General features: G+C 44.0%; 1 protein-coding gene across 2 annotated transcripts; it reads right to left on the minus strand.

Moving 5' to 3' along the window:
• Window positions 1-312: 312 nt before the first annotated feature.
• MSANTD4 (Myb/SANT DNA binding domain containing 4 with coiled-coils) lies at window positions 313-18861 on the minus strand. Of its 2 annotated transcripts, XM_030560623.1 has the most exons (5): window positions 18719-18861; window positions 7529-7599; window positions 7266-7356; window positions 3991-4629; window positions 313-1037 (listed from the first exon to the last, which is right to left on the minus strand). In XM_030560623.1, the coding sequence occupies exons 4-5, from the start codon at window positions 4456-4458 to the stop codon at window positions 462-464; spliced, it is 1044 nt and encodes a 347-aa protein (XP_030416483.1). In that variant the 5' UTR covers window positions 4459-4629; window positions 7266-7356; window positions 7529-7599; window positions 18719-18861; the 3' UTR covers window positions 313-461. The 2 variants fall into 2 exon arrangements, with proteins under 2 accessions (XP_030416483.1, XP_030416473.1); XM_030560613.1 differs by lacking the exon at window positions 7266-7356.
• Between the last annotated feature and the right edge of the window lie 2067 nt (window positions 18862-20928).

Below are 20928 nucleotides of genomic sequence, written 5' to 3' on the forward strand. Positions count from 1 at the left end.
AAATTAAATATAATTATCACCTCATGTAGTTTGCCTTGTGTAAAAAATAAATATGTTTGGGCTATCTTCAGCACCATTTCTTCACAATATGTGCGGATATATTTTGACAGTTCCCATACTTTTAAGGTAACACTGTTGTAACAGTAGAAAGATACAGCTGTCTTGATCCTTAGTGTGCTTGTAAGAGCAGGACACCAAACTATACAATACAATACTGGATGCAAGAGAACATAATACTTGATTCTGCTACACTGAAAAGCAGTTTCACACATAAGTTCCGTTTATGTAGGCACATTGATTTACCAAACACCATTCCTTTTCATTTTTTATTTTTTTAGTTTAACATCAACATTAAATTTTGGACAGAAGAAAGTTAAACCTCTAGGACAGTTTCTTTATTAAGAAAAAACTACTTATATTTGAACATCAAAACACTATTAATGACACCTTAGCCAAGAAGCTCACTGCAAGTGACCCTCTCGCTGAATTCGAAAGCGTTCTTTTTCCACTTGTAAACGTTCCTTCTCAATCTGCAGCTTCTCAGATTCATATTTTAAAAATTGCAGCCTCTCTTTCTCTAATTGTAAACGTTCCTTTTCGAGTTTTAATTTTTCAGTTTCTAGATCCAGAGGCTGTAAAATGGGTTTTTCCACTTGGGTGATGTCATTTTCCAGGGCAGGTTTTTCAGCACGCAGAGCCTCTAGCCTCAGTTTCTCCCGCTCAATCTGGAGCCGCTCCTTCTCCAGTTGAAGTCTCTCATGCTCGAGGGATACATGCCGCAATCGTTCCTTTTCGATCTGCAGGCGCTCTTTCTCCACCTGTAGTCTTTCAGCTTCAATATCCAGCCGCTGTTTCTCCAGTTCTAGTTTTTGTTTCTCCAAGTTTATGAGCAAATGAGAGTCCTCATAGGCTAGTCGGGCTTGAGCAGAGCTCAGATTTCCAAACTCTTCAATGTGGGTGAAATCAGGTAGATCACTTTCCTTTTTGGAATCTGGCAAAACTGATGACAAAATTTCCTCTTCTTCCTCAATAGGAAACTGTTGAGAGGAATGAGAAATATAATTATTTCATGTACCTCTTTATACCATATTGAGCCAGTTACCTCCATGCAACCTCACTGAAAATAGAGCACATTTGTGTTGTTTCTAGTCATATCTCAGAAGTTATTCCAGACATTCGTTTCACTTGGTGCCCTACACAATTCGTGCGTGTTAAACTCAAACCTGGAGTTTTCTGCTGTTACAAAGGCATGGCTTATTTGATCAGCAACAAACTCACATGTGGTCATGAAATATAGAAGACAATTTTTTCAGCATATTCCTGGTGTAAAGATGCAGAAAAAACAGCTGTTTATTCTGCAAAGCTTTGTTTAAAAATAGGTTGTGGATTTTTTTTTTTTTATTTAGATGATCTAAAAGAATTTTCAGATTTACTGAAAGAGAACTAGGGTTAATAAGTAGGCATTGTTTTTAGTTTTCATATAGGTTCCATGACAGCCACCTGGGACATTTTAGGAATTTCTTTTGACCAATTTTTTAACATATGAATTGGAATTGTAAGCTATTCAGTTATGTAACATAACATTGCTTTAACTAATGCTGTAAAGGATCCATCACTAAAACAGTTTGATGTTGTGTTTTATTGGAGATATGCTGCCTTTTTTCTCATATGTTCCTTTGATGGGATGTCCACCCCACACGGTTCTGGATGAGATGAGGGTGGCCAGGTAGGCCTATTACCCCTCCACAGGCTGCACCTAGAGGAAGAGCCAGGGAGCAGGAATTGATTGCAAGCAGGCTCAGTTGGGAAGGAACAGGCGGGGCCTATAAAGCCAGGAAGTTGGCAACAAACAAGGGCTGCTGGGAAAGGGCAGTCACTCCCGTGGAAGGAGGAGGTTTTGGAACTGGTACACCAGAGTAAGGAGGGGAACCAGGAGTTGTAGGAATCAGTCCAAGAAGCAGCAGTGAGGGCTGGGAAAGGAACGCCCAGAACTGCTGGCTGTAGGGTCCCTGGACTGGAACCCACAGTAGTGGGCAGGCCTGGGTTCCCCTACCAGCCACTGAGGGTACTGTATAGACTGGCAGGGCAGTGAACAGGAAGACTGCCTGGGTCACTGTGAGAGTGACAGAGAATTGAAGGACTGTACCCCAGAAGGGAGGGAAATGGTGAGTGACCTAGCTGGAGAGCTGAGGCATGAAGAGGATGCTGTGGTTCCTAGGAAATGAGAAGCTGCAGACCTGGGAGAGAGATGGTGTGATAGAATGCGATGACGGAAAAGGGTGTAGCCCTTAAGAGCTAATCCAGAGTGACCACGAGGAGATGCCAGATAAGCAGTGAGTGGTGCATCCTGTGACAGTTCCCAACACTTCAAATTGTGCTAAATGGGGACAAGAACAAGATTTGTTTAACTGATGCTTTAGTTATTTTTATTGTCTCTTTTAGATAATCTGGCCCCAAGCCCTGGGTATAGAGGGACCTTGGGTGTAGTAATACTGGTGTGGTTCCACAGTCCTGGGAGCACTCTAAAAGTTCATGCAGGGGGTATATACCTGTGTGCTACAGAACCATATTACATAAGTGGTCACTGTGCTCCAGTGAACATGGGGGTTTGGGTTAAGGTGGGGACCAAGCATGCGAAGGAGCAGCACCAAGATCAGAGGATCTGGAATAAATGTGGATTTACTTGCTATTCCTCTAGCGCAGAAGGAACTCAGAAACTGAGGAGGCTAATTCAGCCCTATTGTTGCAATAGTGGTCACAAAACAGTTCCAATATCACCCTAGCTTAGAAGAAAGATTCTTTCCCATCCTGTTTAGCTCCTGCATCCCTACTTGGCACCCTTCGTAGGGCCTGGTCTACACTGTGGAGGGGGATCGATCTAAGATACGCAATTTCAGCTATGAGAATAGCATAGCTGAAGTCAACATATCTTAGATAGACTTAGAATCACTTACTTCACATCCTCGCAGTGCGGGATCAACGGCCGCCACTCTTTGCTTCCGCCTCTCGCTGAGCTGGAGTTCAGCAGTCAACGGGAGAGCAATCGGGGATCGATTTATTGCGTCTAAACTATACGCGATAAATCGATCCCCCCATAGATCAATCGCTACCGATCCGGCGGGTAGTGTAGACGTACCCTAACTGTTCAAGCCATGCATTGGGTACAGGCTTTGCCCATAAATCAATTTTTTTCTCATGGCACCTTAAGTTAAAAACAGAACAGAATAGAATAGAATAAATCTGCCTGATTTTGGAACATAAGGAACAGTATCTCCCTAGATTTGTATTCACCATGACCCTATAAAACCAATTATTGGAATTCCATCTGATTGACAGTCTCAGAACTGGCAAGATCACTCCCACCCTCCTCCTCTTCTCCGCATGCTACTGCTCTATAGATTTCATTGTTGAATGGTGGGATGCTGTCTATTAGGAGTTTGATACCAGTGGCAAAATCAACCAACCATTTCCCTCTCCCAATTCATCTCTCCTCTCCAGCAGGATTGTGTTATCATGAGTGACACCAGGACTGCTTTCTCATCCTTGTCTCCAGCTGGAAATGGTTGGATTGTGACAGAGATGGGTTACTCCTCCCCCTATTCTAATGTATGTGCAGGGGTGTGGATAGGAGAAATACTAAGCTAACTTGTCCTTCAGTCTATATGAATACTGCATCCTGTTTGAAATAAATTAAGTCTATGGGTGAAAGGAAAAAGGAAAACAGAGGCATAAATACATTTAGAAGATTACTGAATACATGTATAGTTAAGCAAAAAACAAGACCTTATGCAGATGTGTAGGTTGCTGGATTTTGAATATCATTCAAATAACAACAGAACTTGTCACAGGAGATTCTCTAATTCACACAATCAGACTGTCTTGGAAAATTATAATATAGAGGACTGTTAGCCACAACTGCAGAGAAAGTCCCCAAGCTGGAGTGAAAAGAATGGCCGCACTGAACACAACTACAGTGCACTAACTACTTACTTCAAAATTCTGTGGATCCTCCTCCTCTTCCACCTTGATTTCTGTTAAAGATCCACTGGCTTCTCTGAAGTCTGTGATACTTAGCCATTCAAAACTGTTTTCATTTGTAAATCCCATTTTCTCATCCATCTCTTCATTGACAGAGTCATCTAAATCGGATGACGGAAGGTGAAACCCAGCACCTACCAGTTTGATGTTTGCATTCAGACGCTTTCTCTTCATGAGTGCTCTCCAATCAAGGTATCGTCTTTTCACTTCTGTCCCCGTTCTTTGCTCTCCTTCACCTACAGCATTCACACACTCTGCGATTTCTTCCCAAGCCTTTCGTTTCATTTCGTTAATTGTTGTATTAAGCTGCTTGGAAAAAAGTACCTCTTTCCTTTTTCTAATTTCCTTAAGGAGTGTTTGAGTTTCTTGAACGCTAAAATTGCTTTTTCTTTTTCTTTTTAATTGTTTCATTTTTTCCATCTTTAAATCTAATAATTGTTACTGCAGCCAACTAAAGAGATAATATGATACTATTAAATTTATTTATACAACCATGATTTAAAAAACAATCACAAACTGGCACTCGGTTCTTCAGGTAGTGGGTTCTCTCATTACTTGGTCATCTTTCTATCTGCCAGGCTTGTTAAGATCCTAAGAGGAAAGAGCAAATAATATAAATCTCAAAGATATATAGTGATATTTTCATTCCATGAAACTGACTCCTAAATCAACACTGCTAAAGAATCTATATGCTGAACTGATCATTCTTCTATCTGATAGATTAAAACAATTTTTTAAAAATGTTTGGAATATAGAGTAGCTATAAATAAGCCTCTCTGTCCTCGCATGAATCCATCAATATATATCTGTCTCACACACTGTTCAGATTGAGTTAATATTTCTATTATAAAAATGTGACTATTTTCCTTTGGCTCTTACAATTTTGCCATTTTAAATTTGCTCCAACCTGAAACTTGACATATAAGTCTCATCTTGAGTTTTCTAAAGTGGCTAAAATTGATAAAGACATTTCTTCAGAGATGTAAAATATCTGAGTGAGAGACATTTCTCAGATGACTTTAAAAAGTTATTTCTACCTAAAAATAGTTTCATTTTAAAAGCTGAGGTTTTGGGGAGATTTACTATTTCTGAACCATTATAATAACAACAGAAGAACTGGAGTGCTTCCATTGACACACAGAAAATAGGAAATAGTATTTGCCATTTCAAAAATCTTCTTGAATTAAAATTTTCTTAATACAAAAAATATGTATAGGAAGAAATCCCTACAAACTCAAAGGTACAACACCGTTCCTTCAACCTTTCCTCCCCTGGCTCTCTGCCACTCTTACCCAGAACAACCCATGTCAGAATATTGTTAAACTAAAAACAAATCAACAAATTTGGGAAAGCGTGGGCTCAAGAGCACTTTTCCCTAGGGCAAATATTCAATTTAGAAATGACTATGGTAACTGTATTTCTTATATAAGTTCTTTTCTACTTGCACGATAACAGGATTTTGCTTCTTAAAAACACATCTGCCTATTGTGAATTCCCATTTACAAACATTTCCTCAGCCACTAATTGTGGTTCTGGAAGAAGAATCATAACAGGAGAAATAAGTAACAGGAATAGATGAACTTTTAAAGAAAACTGACACTCTTATTGCCCCTTCTGGAAATAAGCAAAAAGACAAAAGAAAACATCCTGTTTAAAGAAGACTATGTTAACGCAAACTAGATAACTTGTAGATCACGCCTGCAATGTCCATCCAGGAGAGTTAGGACACAACATGCTAGTTCGTGCTGCAGTTTACACTCTTATAGCCCAAACTGTGGGGCTATGTAGATGTAGCTTTAGAACATGACTGACTGTAACTGGTTCACTCACAAACATTTGCATGTGAAACAGCATCTTTCACAGCCCTGGCATTTAAAGATCCTGATACCTCACTGACTACTTTGAAAAAGTTTGTATTTAGAAATAATTCTATTTCTCTTCATAGAAATATGTAATTCTTTTCTTTTATTAACATATTACTGTATACTTTTTCCCTCAGAAAGAGTTGATTAATTCTTTGTGTTTTCTCTCCACCTGAAGTCATTATACTTTGCAATATCATGATGGCCATGAATAAAAGATGATTTCTGGTTAGGAATGAAAAGCAGGAATAGATAAAGATGAAACAAATATTTTTTTCAAATGAAAGTGTGATTAATGATAGATAGCTACGCAAAAAGACAGAAAATGACACCGTGCAAGGAAAATGATTTATAGGTAAGAAGTGTTTCAAAGCCGTAAGTGGAATATAGATTTTAATGGTAAAATTAACATTAACTAATTCAGGTCATTTGAATTCACCTGATAGATGTTGATACTTAGAGTAAGGAAAAGAAAATGTATAATTGAGACTGCCTGAACCACAGTGTTTTAGTGATTTCTCATTAGAGCGACCAGAGCCTATCATATATATGTATGTGTGTATATATTTACATATATGCAAATACACTGTCTGTTTTATATAGGACAATGATCTGCATATGCATTAGGAAATGGAAAACAATTTCACAGAAAATAAAGATATATCAGAATGGACAACTGTATGATGGTAATGTGGGTTTAATCTTGAGGGTGAGGATGTATGATGGGGTGTACTCCCACACCAGACCTGAGACAGCTGCATTAGGCCAGGCAGGCTCAATCAGCCAAATTAGTGGCAAATGAGAGATTTAGGTTGTGTGAGGAGCCTTGATTAGAAAGAAGCTCACCTGTGAGGGAACAGGTGGGGACTTCTATAAAGCCAGCAGGCAGGAAGCCTGTAGTCTCTCTTCCCAGAGAGAGGGAAAAGGAAGGGGGGATAGGAATCCTTGAGACCTAACAGGCCTGAGAGAGAGAGAGAGAGGTGTCTTCTGACTAGGAAAACTGGAGAACACAGTAGGAAATAGTCCAGGGGCTAGAGCAGGAAAATGGGTGCAGTCATAGACCTTAATCACTTGCTACAGGGTCCTGGACTGAAACCCTGAGTAGAGGGTGGGCCTGGGTCCCCCTACCAACCACTGCAGTGTGGTATTGCTTGGGGCAGTGAATTAGAAGACCACCTGCATCACTGCAGGAGTGACAGGGTCAGGGCAGCAGACATGAGGACTGCCTGGTGCTGCTTGAACAGAAAGACTTTGAAAGGGGAATCACAAAGTGATCTGGCTGGAGGGCTGAGTCATAAAGCAGCTGTGCGACAACTCTGTGAACAATAGACTAAGATGATGGAAGAGAAGGAAGGGGGCACTGACCTGGGCAAAGCTAATTCCTAAAAGTGTCTGAAAGAGGCACGACCAGCAGTGAGCAAACCGCCCCATGACAAGCAGCAACACCGTAATATTCCTGTAGATGCAAAGTGAAATAAAATTATACTGGAACATTTTATCTGATCTTTAAGTTTTTTTCTCTAACCTTTAGTATTTCATTCTCATGGGCCTACCATGAATAGATACTAGTGCATAGAGGGAAGCACTATATTTGATTCTAACTCACAGTAAATCAATTTATTTAGTACCTGCTGTTTCTTCTCCAAATTACAGTGCAATCACCTCTCCTTTTGGCTTCTAGCAGTTGATTTTCATGACCCTGTGGAAGAAGGGAAAAAATTAACATGGATTTGTAAGGAATTTTAATGCATGTTAGTTTGTTAGCAAAAATTAGGCTAGCTGTAACCCTAATAACGTAAGACTTGTAAAAGCGAGGATAGTGTAAGGTGAGTAAAAAAAAAAAAACTGTGTAAAAAGTTATTACGACTTTGCACTAATAACACTGCTCTACAGCCAAAATGCTTCTGAAATAAATGTAGTCCAACTTTACTAATTCTGGGTCACTGAGAACGAAAATGATGCTTAAAATTGTTGATTGGCTCTAGTTTTCAAGATATGCTATTGGGTCAGTATATATGACCCTTGACTTGGGAATGGCGGAGGATAAGTGAGTTATAAAGGGAAGGGATCTCAATTTAAACCAGAAATGACTAAAATACATCTTTGACTGGATCTATGAATAAATCTATGACTGGGTTCGGACAGTACTTGCTTTTTAGGCAAAACAATGAATGATGCAATCTGAAGCTGGTATTGCATCATACATGATATGAATTGCATCGTGTTATTCCTAGAAGTCATGGATGATGCAATCATAACAAAGCTTACATCACTCTGCTGAACAAATTGCCCTAGGTCAGCTCTAGAAATCATACAGTGTCGTGCTCTCTTCTTTGTCAGTGTTTGATTTTGCAAAGAGACACATTTCTGTTTAGCCAAAGTGAGCAGAGATGCCTCGTACTTGTGTGAAGAGTTCAGATAACTTCTGCTATGTTTGTGGTGAAGTGACTTTTGCATCACAAAAGCACAGTATAACCACTCTGGTTAAGAAAGCCTATCACCTTTATTTTGGCTGCAAAATTGGAGATCAGGACAAGAGGTGGGCCCCACACGTATGCTGCAACACTTGTGCAACAAATCTTCGCCAGTGGTTGAACAGGAAAAGGGAATCTATGCCTTTTGCAGTGCCAATGATTTGGAGAGAGCCAACAGATCATACCAGCAATTGTTACTTCTGCATGGTGCCTCCAGTTGGGAAAGGTGTGTCAAAGAAGAAAAAGTGGACTGTGCATTATCCAAACATTCCATCAGCTATACGCCCAGTACCTAACGGAGAAGGACTGCTGGTTCCTGATGCACCAGAATCATTCTCACTTGAGTCAGACGAGGAAGAGGAAGAGGATGAAACTTCTGGTCCTGAACCATCAATGTCACAGGACCCACATTTTCTCCCATCCTCCTCCTCTGAACCACACCTCATAACACAAGGTGAACTGAATGACCTTGTCAGGGATTTGGAACTATGCAAGAGTAAGGCAGAGCTGTTGGGCTCCAGACTACAGCAGTGGAATCTCCTGGCAGGCTATCAGGGCAAATGGAGCCCATCAATGCTTGCAGACTATTGCTGGACAGTGACAAGAGATGCTCCATTTAATGAATACAAGAGACAAGCCAAGAAGCGCCGAGTAGACACTGAATAGGACTAAACTATGTACATAATAGTTTTTTGCCTTTTGTTTCATAATAAATTTTATTTATATAACCCTTTTGCTGATTTTTAAAGTGTTCCATAAACAGGACAGGTGAAATATTATCATGAAATCAACCATAAACACATGAAAAGACCTAGGTTTACAATTTATGATTAAAACTCTACTATCTACACAATATACATAGACATAAAATGTAAAAACTTAAATATCTTAGAAACAGTAGCCAATCAGTTGTTTTAATTGTCATATTTGAATTCAGCACATCAAAATACAGAATAAATATCACATTTTATCTCTGAAGCAGACGACTTCTCAAAAATTGTAGACCAGTGTAATCAAATATGGAGACTGGCACCCAGAAATGAAAAAAAATAAAATAGCAGGATGGCCTATGCATAAACAAAATGCAGCTGTTGCTCATTATTGTCTGTATTATTGCTCAATCATTGTCTGTAACAAAGGTATAAATGCTTGCTGTAATTGTTTACCTGTAGGGAGACCTGTCCGGGACTGGGGCAACCCTGTGTCCTAGGGCACTCCCTCCCTCAATTGCAATTGCTTAAAAAATAATAAAGTATTTAATTTTGCTGCATCCAAAAAAAAAGCAAAAACTGCGTTTTTCTCCGACAACCTAGCCATCAAACACTACGTTTAACCTGTGAAACGTTAACCTGTGAAAGTTTTGCAATTTTAAAAAAAAAATCATAGAGCAACTTAATTATCCAAAAAAGTTACTGATTTTCTGATTAGAACTAAACAGTTCAGTCAACTTTTATAAGCTCAACTGTATTTGTCATCTTGTTGAAAAACGTTTGCTGAAATCCTGGGGCCAAGTACTCCTCTATTATACTGGTGGAATTCCATTTAAATCACTGGAATTGGAAAAGTGTATTTTGATTGGTGCTGGCCTTGTATCTCTAAGCATTTGCAAAAGTTTCCAGTGGGCTGTTTTCTTTATGATTACAATAACTACGTTTATACAATTATATCCAGGCTTTAACAGCAACTTCACATTTGGAGAAAACACTTGTTTCTTCTTATGAGAACAAATCATTTTACTTTTTTCACAGTGATTTAGAGATAGCAAACCTGACTTGGTCTTTTAGCAGAAAACAAATCCTATTTGTGTGAAATTCTTGCAAACAGTATAGATTTCAAAAGAATTGCTTAAGTATGACCATACTGGCTCAGACCAATAATTCATCTAGCCTAGCATTTGGTCTTCTGACAGTGGCTGGTGCCAGATGCTCCTGAGCGAATGAACAAAACAGAGCAATTTATTGAGTGACCCATCCTGTCATCCAGTTTCAGCATCTGGCAGTCAGAGGCTTAGGGACACCCACAGCAAGATGTTACATCCCTGATCATCTTGGCTAAGAGCCACTGGTGAACCTATCCTCCATGAACTTATCTAATTTATTTTTGAACCCTAATTGCTGGCAATGAATTACACAGGTTGGCTGTGCATTGTGTGAAGAAGTACTTCCTTATGTTTTGTTTAAACCTGCTCTGTTAATTTCATTGGGTGATGCCTCGTTCTTGTGTTATGCGAAGTGATAAAATACAATTCTTTATTCACTTTCTCCACACCATTCATGATTTTATAGACATCTATCACATCCTCTCTTAGTCATCTCTTTTGTAAAATGAACGAACCACTCTTTTTAATCTCTCCTCATGGAAGCTGTTCCATACCCCTAATCATTTTTGTTGCCCTTCTCTGTACTTCTTTCTCAATTCTAATATATCCTTTTTGAGATGGGGTGACCAGATCTGCATGAAGAATTCAAGATGTGCGCATATCATAGATTTATATAGTGGCATTATGATTAAGGCTAAGATTTTGTCATGGATATTTTTAGTAAAATTCACGGACAGGTCACGGGCATAAAAGAAAAATTCATAGGAAGCCATGACCTGTCTCTTTTACTAAAAATATACTTGACAAAATGGGGATCTACAGATCCCCACACTACCTGAAGTGGGGCAGCTGCGCAGGGGCTAGGAGCTGCTGCAGGCTAAGGGACACCCCTGCCACCTGCAGCTCCGCTGCTTGAAGCTGTGGGGTGCCCTGGCTTCCCATGTCTGCCGGGAGCTTTCGGGTACCCCTGTCACCGGTGGCTGGGAGATGCAGGGATCCCTGCCTCCCGTGGTAGCTGGGGCTCAGAGATTCGGCCCGCTGCAGCAGGTGGCTCGAGGATTCCCCTGTTGCCACCAACAGTTGGGGGCTTGGGGATTCCCCCACCTCCTGTGGCCTGGGGGCTCCAGGATTCTCCCACCACCACCTCCTACAGGCAGAGGCTCCAGGATTCACCTGCCGCCGCCAGCCTGGGGCTCTTGGGATTCCGCTGCTCCTCTGCCGGCGAGGGCTCAGGGATTTCCCTACTGCCCATGGAGGCCTGGGGCTTGGGGATTCCTCTGCTGCCACCAGCGGCCAGGAGCTTAGGAGTTGTGTGGCCTGGAGGTCCTCTGCCAGTGGGAGCTCAGGGATTCCCCTGCCACCTTCGGAGGCCGGGGGCTCAGGGATTCTGCCACTGCTGCTGGGGGCTCAGGGGTTCCCCAGCCAGCAGGGGCTCAGGGATTCTCCTGATGGGAGGCAGCAGCTCCAGAGGTTCCCCTGCCATTGCCTGCAGGCAGGGGCTTGGGGATTCCCCCGCTGATGGCCAGGGGCCCTGTGCCAGTGAGTCCTTGGGGGTTCCCCTGGTACCTGCAGTGGCTGGGAGCTGCGAGATACCCCACCCCCCACAGAGGCTTGGAGGTCCAGGGGCCGCCAGAGGCACCGGGGGTATCCCGCAGCTCCCTGCCCCACAGGTGGAGGGGACCCTGCAGTGCCCAACCACCGCAGGCTGAAGTCACAGAGGTCACTGGAAGTCATGGAATCCATGACTTCTGCAACCTCCATGACTAAATCCTAGTCTTAATTATGATATTTACTGTCTCCTCCAGCACAGAAGTACCGACCCCAGCCCTGTACCCATCCCTTCAATGCAGTCGTCTGTGTCTCCTGTCTGGGGGCATGCACACCGCTTGCACACACTAATTCAACCAGGGACAGCTGCCAGTGAGCCTGGTGCCCACCCCAGTGAGTGGGGCTGTGGGCGGTACAGTGGGGTGCTAGCTCCTGGGAGCCGGTGCCCCATGTTCTGCTCCGCCACTTCAGTTCCTGAGAAAGCCCTGTGGTTCCATGGATATCGATTTATATCCGCAGATATAAATTTGTATCCATGCAGGGCTATACACACTAAGCAGATGTTTTCAGAAAACTATTCTAGATGACTCCAAGCTCTCTTTCTTGAGTGGTAACAGTTAATTTAGATGCCATCATTTTGTATACATATTTGGGACTATGTTTTCCAATGTGCACTACTTTGCATTTATCAACATTGAATTTCATTTGCCATTTTGTTGCCCCGTTATCCAGTTTTATGAGATCCCTTTGTAACTCTTTACAGTCAGTTTTGGACTTAAATAGCCTAAGTAATTTGCATCATCTGCAAACTTTGCCACCTCACTGTTTTTGCTCCTTTTTCCAGATCATTTATGAATATGTTGAACAGCAGTGGTCCCAGTACAGATCCTTGCAGGATCTCGCTACTTAGCTCTCTCCACAGTGAAAACTGACCATTTATTCCTACCCTTTGTTTCCTATCTTTTAACCAGTTACTGATCAGTTAGAGAATCTTCGCTCTTATCCCATGACTGCCTACTGTGCTTAAGAGCCTTTGTTGAGAGACACTGTCAAAGATTTCTGAAAGTCCAAGTACACTATATCCACTGGATCCCCCTTGTCCATGTTTGCTGACCCCCTCTAACAATTCTAAGAGATTGGTGAGGCACGATTTCCCTTTACAAAAGCCATGTTGACTCTTCCCCAACATATAGCATGTTCATTGCATGTCTGATGATTCTGTTCTTTATTATAGTTTCCACCAGTTTGCTCGTACTGAAGTTAGGCTTACTTGCCTGTAATTGCCAGGATCGCCTCTGGAGCCTTTTTCAAAAAATTGGTGTTACGCTATCTATCCTCCAGTTACTTGGTACAGAGGCTGATTTAAGTACATTTTGTAGTTCTGCAACTTCATATTTGAGTTCCTTCAGAACTTTTGGATGAATATCATCTCATTCTGGTGACTTATTACTGTTTAATTTATCAATTTGTTTCAAGCCTCTTCTATTGAGACCTCAACAGGGGACAGTTTCTCAAATTTGTCACATAAAAAGAATGGCTCAGGTGTGGGAATCTCCCTCACATCCTTTGCAGTGAAGACCAATGCAAAGAATTCATTTAGCTTCCCTGAAATGGCCTTATCTTCCTTGGGTGCTCCTTTACTACTATCACACAGTGACCCCATTCACTGTTTGGCAGGCTTCCTGCTTCTGATGTACTTAAAAAATATTGCTGTTAATTCTTCTGCTAGTTGCTCTTCAAATTCCTTTTTGACCTGCCTAATTATACTTTTATAGTTGACCTGCCAGAGTTTATGCTCCTTTCTATTTTCCTTAGTAGGATTTGACTTCCAATATTAAAATAATGCATTTTTGTTTCTAACCACCTTTTACTCTATTATTTAGCCTTGGTGGCATTTTTTTGGTTCTCTTACTGTTTTGTTGTTGGTGGGTTTTTTTTTGTTTTTTTTTAATTTGTGGTATACATTTAGTTTGAAATGCTATTATGGTGTTTTAAAAATGTTTCCATTCAGCTTGCAGGCATTTCACTCTTGTAACTATTCTTTTTAATTTCCACTTAATTAGCTTTCTCATTTTTGTTTAGTTCCCCTTTTTGAATTTAAATGCTGCTGTAATGGGTTTGGCATTTCACCTCCTACAAGGATGTTAAATTTAATTATATTATGGTTATTATCCCTAAACAGTTCAGCTAAATTCACCTGTTGGACCAGATCCTGTGCACCATTTAAGACTAAATCATGAATTGCCTCTCCCCTTGTGGGTTCCATGATTAACTGCTGCAAGAAGCAATCATTAATGATGTCTAGAAATTTTCTCTCTGCATCCCATCCTCAGGTACGTACCTAGTAAATATGGGGATAGTTTAAATCCCCCATATTGTTAGGTTTTCTTTTTTTGTAGCCTCTCTAATCTCCCTGAGCCTTTCACAGTTCCATCACCATCATGGTCAGGTGGTTGGTAGTATATTCCTACTGCTACACACTTATCATTCAAGCATGGGATTTCTATCCATAGAGATTCTATGGTACAGTTTGAGTCATTTAAGATTTTTACTATATTTGACTGTATGCTTTCTTTCACATATAGTGCCCCTCCCCTACTAGCACAACCTACTCTGTCATTCCTATATACCCTGGAATTAGTGTGCCCCATTATCATTGTTACATCAAATTTCTGTGATGCCTATTATATCAATAGCCTCATGTAATTCCAGGCACTCAAGTCCACCCATCCCAGTATTTCAATTTCTAGCACTTGTATACAAGCACTTACGAAATTTGTCAATATTTAGTTGTCTGCCTTCACGTGATGTAATTAAGTGGGACTCTTTTTTGTTTAACTATTTCTCTTAAGTTCCTACCTGCACTGCATAAACTTATATCCTCTCCTTTTTACTAGGATATAGAGCATCTCCTTTTATAAATCCTCCCCTCAATGATGTCTCTGTCTGAACCATGTGCTCTGCTGCACCTGTCAGCTTTCCCTCAACCCTTAGTTTAAAGAATCCTCTAAGACCTTTTAAATTTTACATGCCAGCAATCTGGTTCCATTTTGGTTTAGGTGGAGCCCATCCTTCCTGTTTGGACTCCTCTTTCTCCCAAAGGTTTTCTAGTTCATAATAAACCTAAATCCCCTTCTGAATACCATCATCTCATCCACACATTGAGATTCTGCAGTTTAGATTTGTCTAACTGGCCCTGCACGTAGAACTGGAAACACTTTGGAAAATGCTATCATGAAGGTCCTGGTCTTTAATCTCTTACCTACTACCCTAAATATGGCCTTTGAGACCTCTCTCCGACTTTTCCCTGTGTCCTTGGTACCTACATCTACCATAACCACCTGCTCCTCCCCAGCACTGCACATAGGTCTATCTAGATGTCTTGAGAGGTCTACCATGTCAGACAATTCACCATGTGGCTCTCCTGGTCATCAAATCCAACTATCAATATTTCTAATAATGGAATCCCCCATTATTATTACCTCTCTTCCTAATAACAGGAAGCGGTACCTGCACTGATAATACCAGGACATCATCTGGAAGGAGGGTCCTAACTATAGGATTGTTTCTCTCTGCTCCAGTTTGATGTTTTCCTTCCCAGAGGCTCTCAACCTTCTCAACAGCACAGAGGCTGTCAGACTTGTGCTGGGACCGCTCTATTGTGTCCCGGAAAGTCTCCTCTGTGTATTTCTCTGTCTCACTTAGCTCCTCCAGTTCAACTACTCTGGTCTCAAGAACCCCTACTCAGTCTCTGAGGGCCATGAGTCGATTGCAATGAATGCACACACATGCCACCTGCCCACAAAGGAGGTAATCATACAAGATGCATTCAGTGCAATAAACTGGATAGTTCTCACTCTGCTGCTGGATTTCTGCTTTTATTTTTACTCTTGCAGAAGGTTGGTTGGTTTGTTCTTTCGGGGCATTATTGGCCTAAGTTTAGAAAATATTTGTTATTTGTATCTGGCTCTCATGTTCCCTCTCTAAATTTCCTCACAAAACTCTATTTGCTAGCTCCTCTGCTTGCTTAGGAGTTGGCCTTTTAAACCTCTGTTCTGAGTTAACGCTGCCTCCTTGCTAAGGGATCTTATAGGTAAGACTACATTTTAGTCACCAGTACTTTTAGTAAAAGTCATGGTTGGGTCATGGGCAGTAAACAAAAGTTCATGACCGGTGACCTGTCCATGACTTGTACTATATACCCCTAACTAAAACTTGGGCCGGGGGATGCTCTGGGAGGGCAGGCCAGGGGGTGCTGCGGTGCTGGGGGGGGGGGGACGGTTGGCAGGGCTGGCAGGCTCCCTACCCGGCTCTGTGTCTCTCCCCGGAAGCTGCCAGCATGTCCCTGCAGATCCTAGGGAGAGGGAAGGCCAGGGGCTCCACCCACTTCCCCCTGCCACAAGTGCCAGCTCTGCAGCTCCCATTGGCTGGGAACTGCAACCAGTGGGAGCTGCAGGGGCAGTGCCTGCAGGCAGAGTCCCCTGGCCCCTCGGCCTAGGAGCTGCAAGGACATGCCAGCCACTTCTGGGAAGCCCCCCCAGGTATGTGCCGCCATGCACCCCAAGCCCCTGCCCCAAGCCCCCTCCCACACCCAAACTACTACTGATGATGCTGGGGGGGGGGGGGCGGGGAGGCAGCCCAAGACTTCCCCAGCAGCAGCCGGAGGCAGAGCCAGCCAAACTAGCCCTGCAAAAGTCAGAGGTTACGGTATCCGTGACCTCTGTGACAGATACACAGCCTTACCTATAGGGATTAGGGATGAAAGAATGGCAGGCTAGAGTCCCATTAGGAAGCTTTCAGCCTTGCCTATCAGGCCACTGGACTCAGCATAAAGCCCCCTAAACAGACCACACTATAAATCATAAGAGAATTCCATATAAGAATTATGATATTCAAGAGTTGCAATTTATTAAAGGCTAGCTCCTGCAAACTGCTGAGCCCTCTGTCCCTGATCTAGCAAAGCAATTAAGCACGAGTAGTCTTGCTGAAGTCAAAAAACTACTGTGTCTGAAGTTAATCATGTACTTAAGTGCTTTGCTGGATCAAGGATAAATGGTACATAAAGATGCAGCTAGGCAGCGTTTCCTGGACAGGGTTTTCCTTTTTATAAAGACTTTTCCCCCAGCATGCCTTTCTGGAGTTAGACCTTTATATTTGGCAGAGCCAAACAGCTGCATGCCTAAAGAAGCCATTTAAAAAATAGCAGCTGCTGGTTGCATCTCCCTCTCTTCCAACTGGTAAGTACGTGTTACCTTTTCCCCTAGTTGTTGTGATGCTTGTTGCCCTACAGAAAAGCACTTTATTGAGCACAGAAAACTATCTGCATAAAGTATTTAAGAGACAAAAATGGTGGCACACCAGAAAATGTCCATAGTCTAGCTGGATGTAGAGAAAACATAACCACCATATTTCAAAATGTATTTTACAAAAACTGCTGACTGGTATTGTACATGTAAGAATCTTGCTTTCATGGAAAAAGTAGGTTGGCTGTGGCAGGATGTGCATATGATTGGAAGTAACTGTAAATGAGTTCAACACCTCAGAGGTCATCAGTGGTTTTGAAGAAGGACTCTAAAGTAAGGCAATGACACTTGCTGAATGTTCCAATTTGGGAAGAAGGGAAGCCCATTCAAAAGAAAGCTGCTGGGACAGATTAGAGAAATGATAAAGGATTTGTGATGGCCGAAGTAGACGAATGTGAAAGAATGATGTGAGACAAGAGTGCATGAAAAGAAAAGAAAAGAAATTCAAAGCATTTCACAGGAGAAAGATCTGTATTTTGTGTCCATGTGCTTATGTGGTGCCTAGCACCATATTATACGTGTCTATGAGGGCTACAACTCTCACTATTACGCAGCATTCCCCAATACCAAGCATTCAAAAATCATGAGTTAGGCCCCTCAAAATCATGTTGGCTTAAAAATGAGATTTAAAAAATAATGCATTTGGAGTTCTATCTGTTTGCCTTTTGAAATCTTTTGACATTTTAGGGTTCATGATTTTCAATCTCTACAACCATGAGGAGTAGCAACTTAATTTTTTTTTAAATAAAAGCTGAGATTCTGGAGTAATAACATGAAGCTAGGATTTTAAGGGGAAAAAATCAAATATCCCAAGCCTCATGATAAAGTTGCGAGAGACCACAACAATGCCTTTGGAACAAATTGTTTTATAGTAACAGCTGGAGGCCCTGCTCAGGGAGGATCACGATCAGGCTGAAACCCTCATTGTGGACATATGTAAAGGAAATGCAATTCCTGCTCCAAGGACTTTAATTTTGGCACGAGACAACTAATGGAGAGAACAATCGCAAATTGGCAGGAAGAACAAGCTAATGAAGAACGAGCAAAGCAGCACGAGCAGAGCTGAGGACACCGCCAAGGGGCCTAGTTCCCACGAGATGGATTCACTGACCAGAATCCACCGTGCGCCGGGCTGCAGCCAATGCTGTAGGAGAAACGGACTGTGACTGCTCCACAGCCGGAAGGAGAAGGAGAGAATTTCTCCTTCCAGCAGCGCAGGCAGGATTATGGCCCAGATGGGAAGGGAGACCCAGGCACGGGCCAGTCTGTCGCCAGGGGGCCCAGGCCAGTCCTGCTTGAAGTGCGCCAGGCGCGGGAGGCACCTCCTGAGAGGAGCCCCGGTCCCCGAGCTCTGTAGGGGGCTGTGGGCTCCCCACCCGTAAGAGGGGGTGGGGAGGAGGAGAAGCTATGGGCGTAATGGACCCCTCGGCCCCACCAGAGGAGCTAGGGTTACGGGGGGGGGGGTGGACCCCTCTCACCCCCACGCGGGACCTGCCCGGGGGACGTGGGCGAGCTACAAAGAGGCAAAGGCTGTTAAGGCCCCTGCGGCCCCCGGGCAGCGGGACCTGCGGGGGTCAGCGGGGCACATCCTGTCCCGCTCCGCGTCAGGGAGCTGAGCCTCCCGCCTCCCCAGCCCGACCCCGGAGTTCCCCGGGAGCAGCGCGAACTACTCACCGGCGCCCAGCGCTCCCCGTCGGTCGGCTCACCGGCCCTTTAACAGCCGCTGGTCTCCCATTGGAGAACCCGCGGCCGCGGGTGAACCGCCCGTTGGGGGGGGGGCTGGCCCCCGCCCGAGGCCCCGCCCCCCCGCCGGAATCTCCTCGCGCCTGGCGGGCGACGCGCCCAGGGCGCCCTCGCGGGGGAGGGGAGAGCGGCGGCGCGCGCTCCCCCAGCACAGGGCGGGTGGGCCAGCGGCGCGCGGCCCCGAGCGCAGAGCGGGCGGCGCGCGCCAATCCCCGGTCCTCGAACAGGGCGGGCGGGGGATGCGCGCCCCTCAAGCACAGGGCGGGCACGGCAGCCCCAGTGCCTCAGCTGTAGTATCAGAGACTGCTCCCTAGGCACCGGCTACTGAGGGTGTACTGAGCATGCTCAGTACCATCTGGTGAAGCAACTGCCCTTCACCCTGCCCTTACTTGGCATAGGATTCTGTGACTGCTTTTTGCAGGAGCTAAAAAAGGGCAAATCAGAGGAGAGGGTGGCCAGGGTCTGAGCAGGGGGCAGAAATTGACTGGTCAGAAAGGGGTCAAACAGCTGGAGGCAGGATTAGGATAGGGGTTGAAGGGCAAAATCAGGGAGCTGGGGGGGAGGAGCTAGAGATAGGGCCAGCGGCCTGACAGGGATGGAGGACAAAACCCTGGCATAGGCAGGGACCGAACAGGTAACAGTTACCCCGGTGGACTGAGACTCCAGTGTTTGCAAAAAAACATAAAGGGGGGGCAGTGAGGTTTTTTTCCCCCTCTCAGCATGGGCTTCCCAGAGCTGGATTCCTAAAGGCACATCCATCCCCGTGCCTTGTCACTGCAACGCCTCTTTGTCTGCTATAACCTACTGAGGGCATGCCTACACTTGCAGATGTAGAGCGCTTTGAGTTAAGCTAGCCTTCGGAAAGCACAGTAGGGAAAGCGCTGCAGTCTGTACATACTGCCAGCTACCAGCACACTGGTGTGGCCAAATTGCATCACTTGCAGCAACATTGGGAACAGTGCATTATGGGCAGCTATCCTATAGAGCACCTCTTCCCATTCTGGCGCTGTGGCTTGTAGGAAGGGGGCAGCGGGGGCGGGTCATTCTGGGGTCTGTCCCAATGCCCCTTGATGCATTGGTTTGCATCCCAACAATCCCTGTGCTTCCGTCCACATTTGGCACCATCTTTCAACGCTTTTTGTGCTGCGCGCTCTGTCTTCCCTTTCGGTCTGCAGGAATGGAGCCTGAACTGTTGAGGAATATGCTGATGGGTCTTGTCAGCAGGTCACATTTGGCAGTCAAGTTACTCTTTAAGATCCAAACTGACAGTGAGGAGTCAGATGATGATATCGACTTGAGTAACACATACAACACAAGATTGGCTGTGGCATTCACAAATGTGCTCACCACTGTGGAATGCCGCTTTTGGGCTCGGGAAACAAGCACTGAGTGGTGGGATCACATCATCATGCAAGTCTGGGAAGATGAGCAGTGGCTGCAAAACTTTTGGATGAGAAAAGCTACTTTCATGGGACTGTGTGATGAGCTCCCCTGCACCCTGCGGTGCAAGGACACGAGATTGAGAGCTGCCCTGATGATGGAGAAGCAGATGGCTATTGCAATCTGGAAGCTGGCAACTTCAGACAGCTACCGATCAATCACTAACCAGTTTGGAGTGGGAAAGTTGACCGTTGGAATCTTGTTGATGCATGTTTGCAGGGCCATTAATCGCATCCTGCTCAGAAGAACTGCGACTCTGGGTAACATGCATGATATTGTGGCTGGCTTTGAACAAATGGGTTTCCCTAACTGCAGAGGGGTGATAGATGGGACGCATATTCCAATTCTGGCACCAGCCCACCTAGTCTCCGAGTACATCAATCAGAAGGGGTATTTCTCTGTGGTTCTCCAGGCGCTTGTGGATCACTGTGGGTGTTTCATTGACATTAACACACGCTGGCCTAGAAAGGTGCATGACACATGCATCTTTCGGAACATGGGCCTGTTCAGGAAGCTGCAAGCCGGGACTTTTTTCCCAGACCAGAAGATCACTGTATGGGAAGTTGAAATGTCCATTGTGATCCTTGGAGACCCTGCTTAACCTTTAATGCTGTGGCTCATGAAACCCTACACAGGGAGCCTTGACAGCAGCAAGGAGTGGTTCAGCAACAGGCTGAGCCAGTGCAGAATGACTGTGGAGT

The sequence above is a fragment of the Gopherus evgoodei genome, chromosome 1 (assembly GCF_007399415.2).
Source record: "Gopherus evgoodei ecotype Sinaloan lineage chromosome 1, rGopEvg1_v1.p, whole genome shotgun sequence".
Taxonomy (NCBI): Eukaryota; Metazoa; Chordata; order Testudines; family Testudinidae; genus Gopherus; species Gopherus evgoodei.

Bases quoted from the DNA above. Each gene is read 5' to 3' on its own strand.
- MSANTD4 (XM_030560613.1), bottom strand. From the start codon at position 4,458: ATGGAAAAAATGAAACAATTAAAAAGAAAAAGAAAAAGCAATTTTAGC. The intron at 1,038-3,990 runs GTAAGTAGTTAG...TCCTCTCAACAG, and splicing joins AGGATCCACAGAATTTTGAA to TTTCCTATTGAGGAAGAAGA.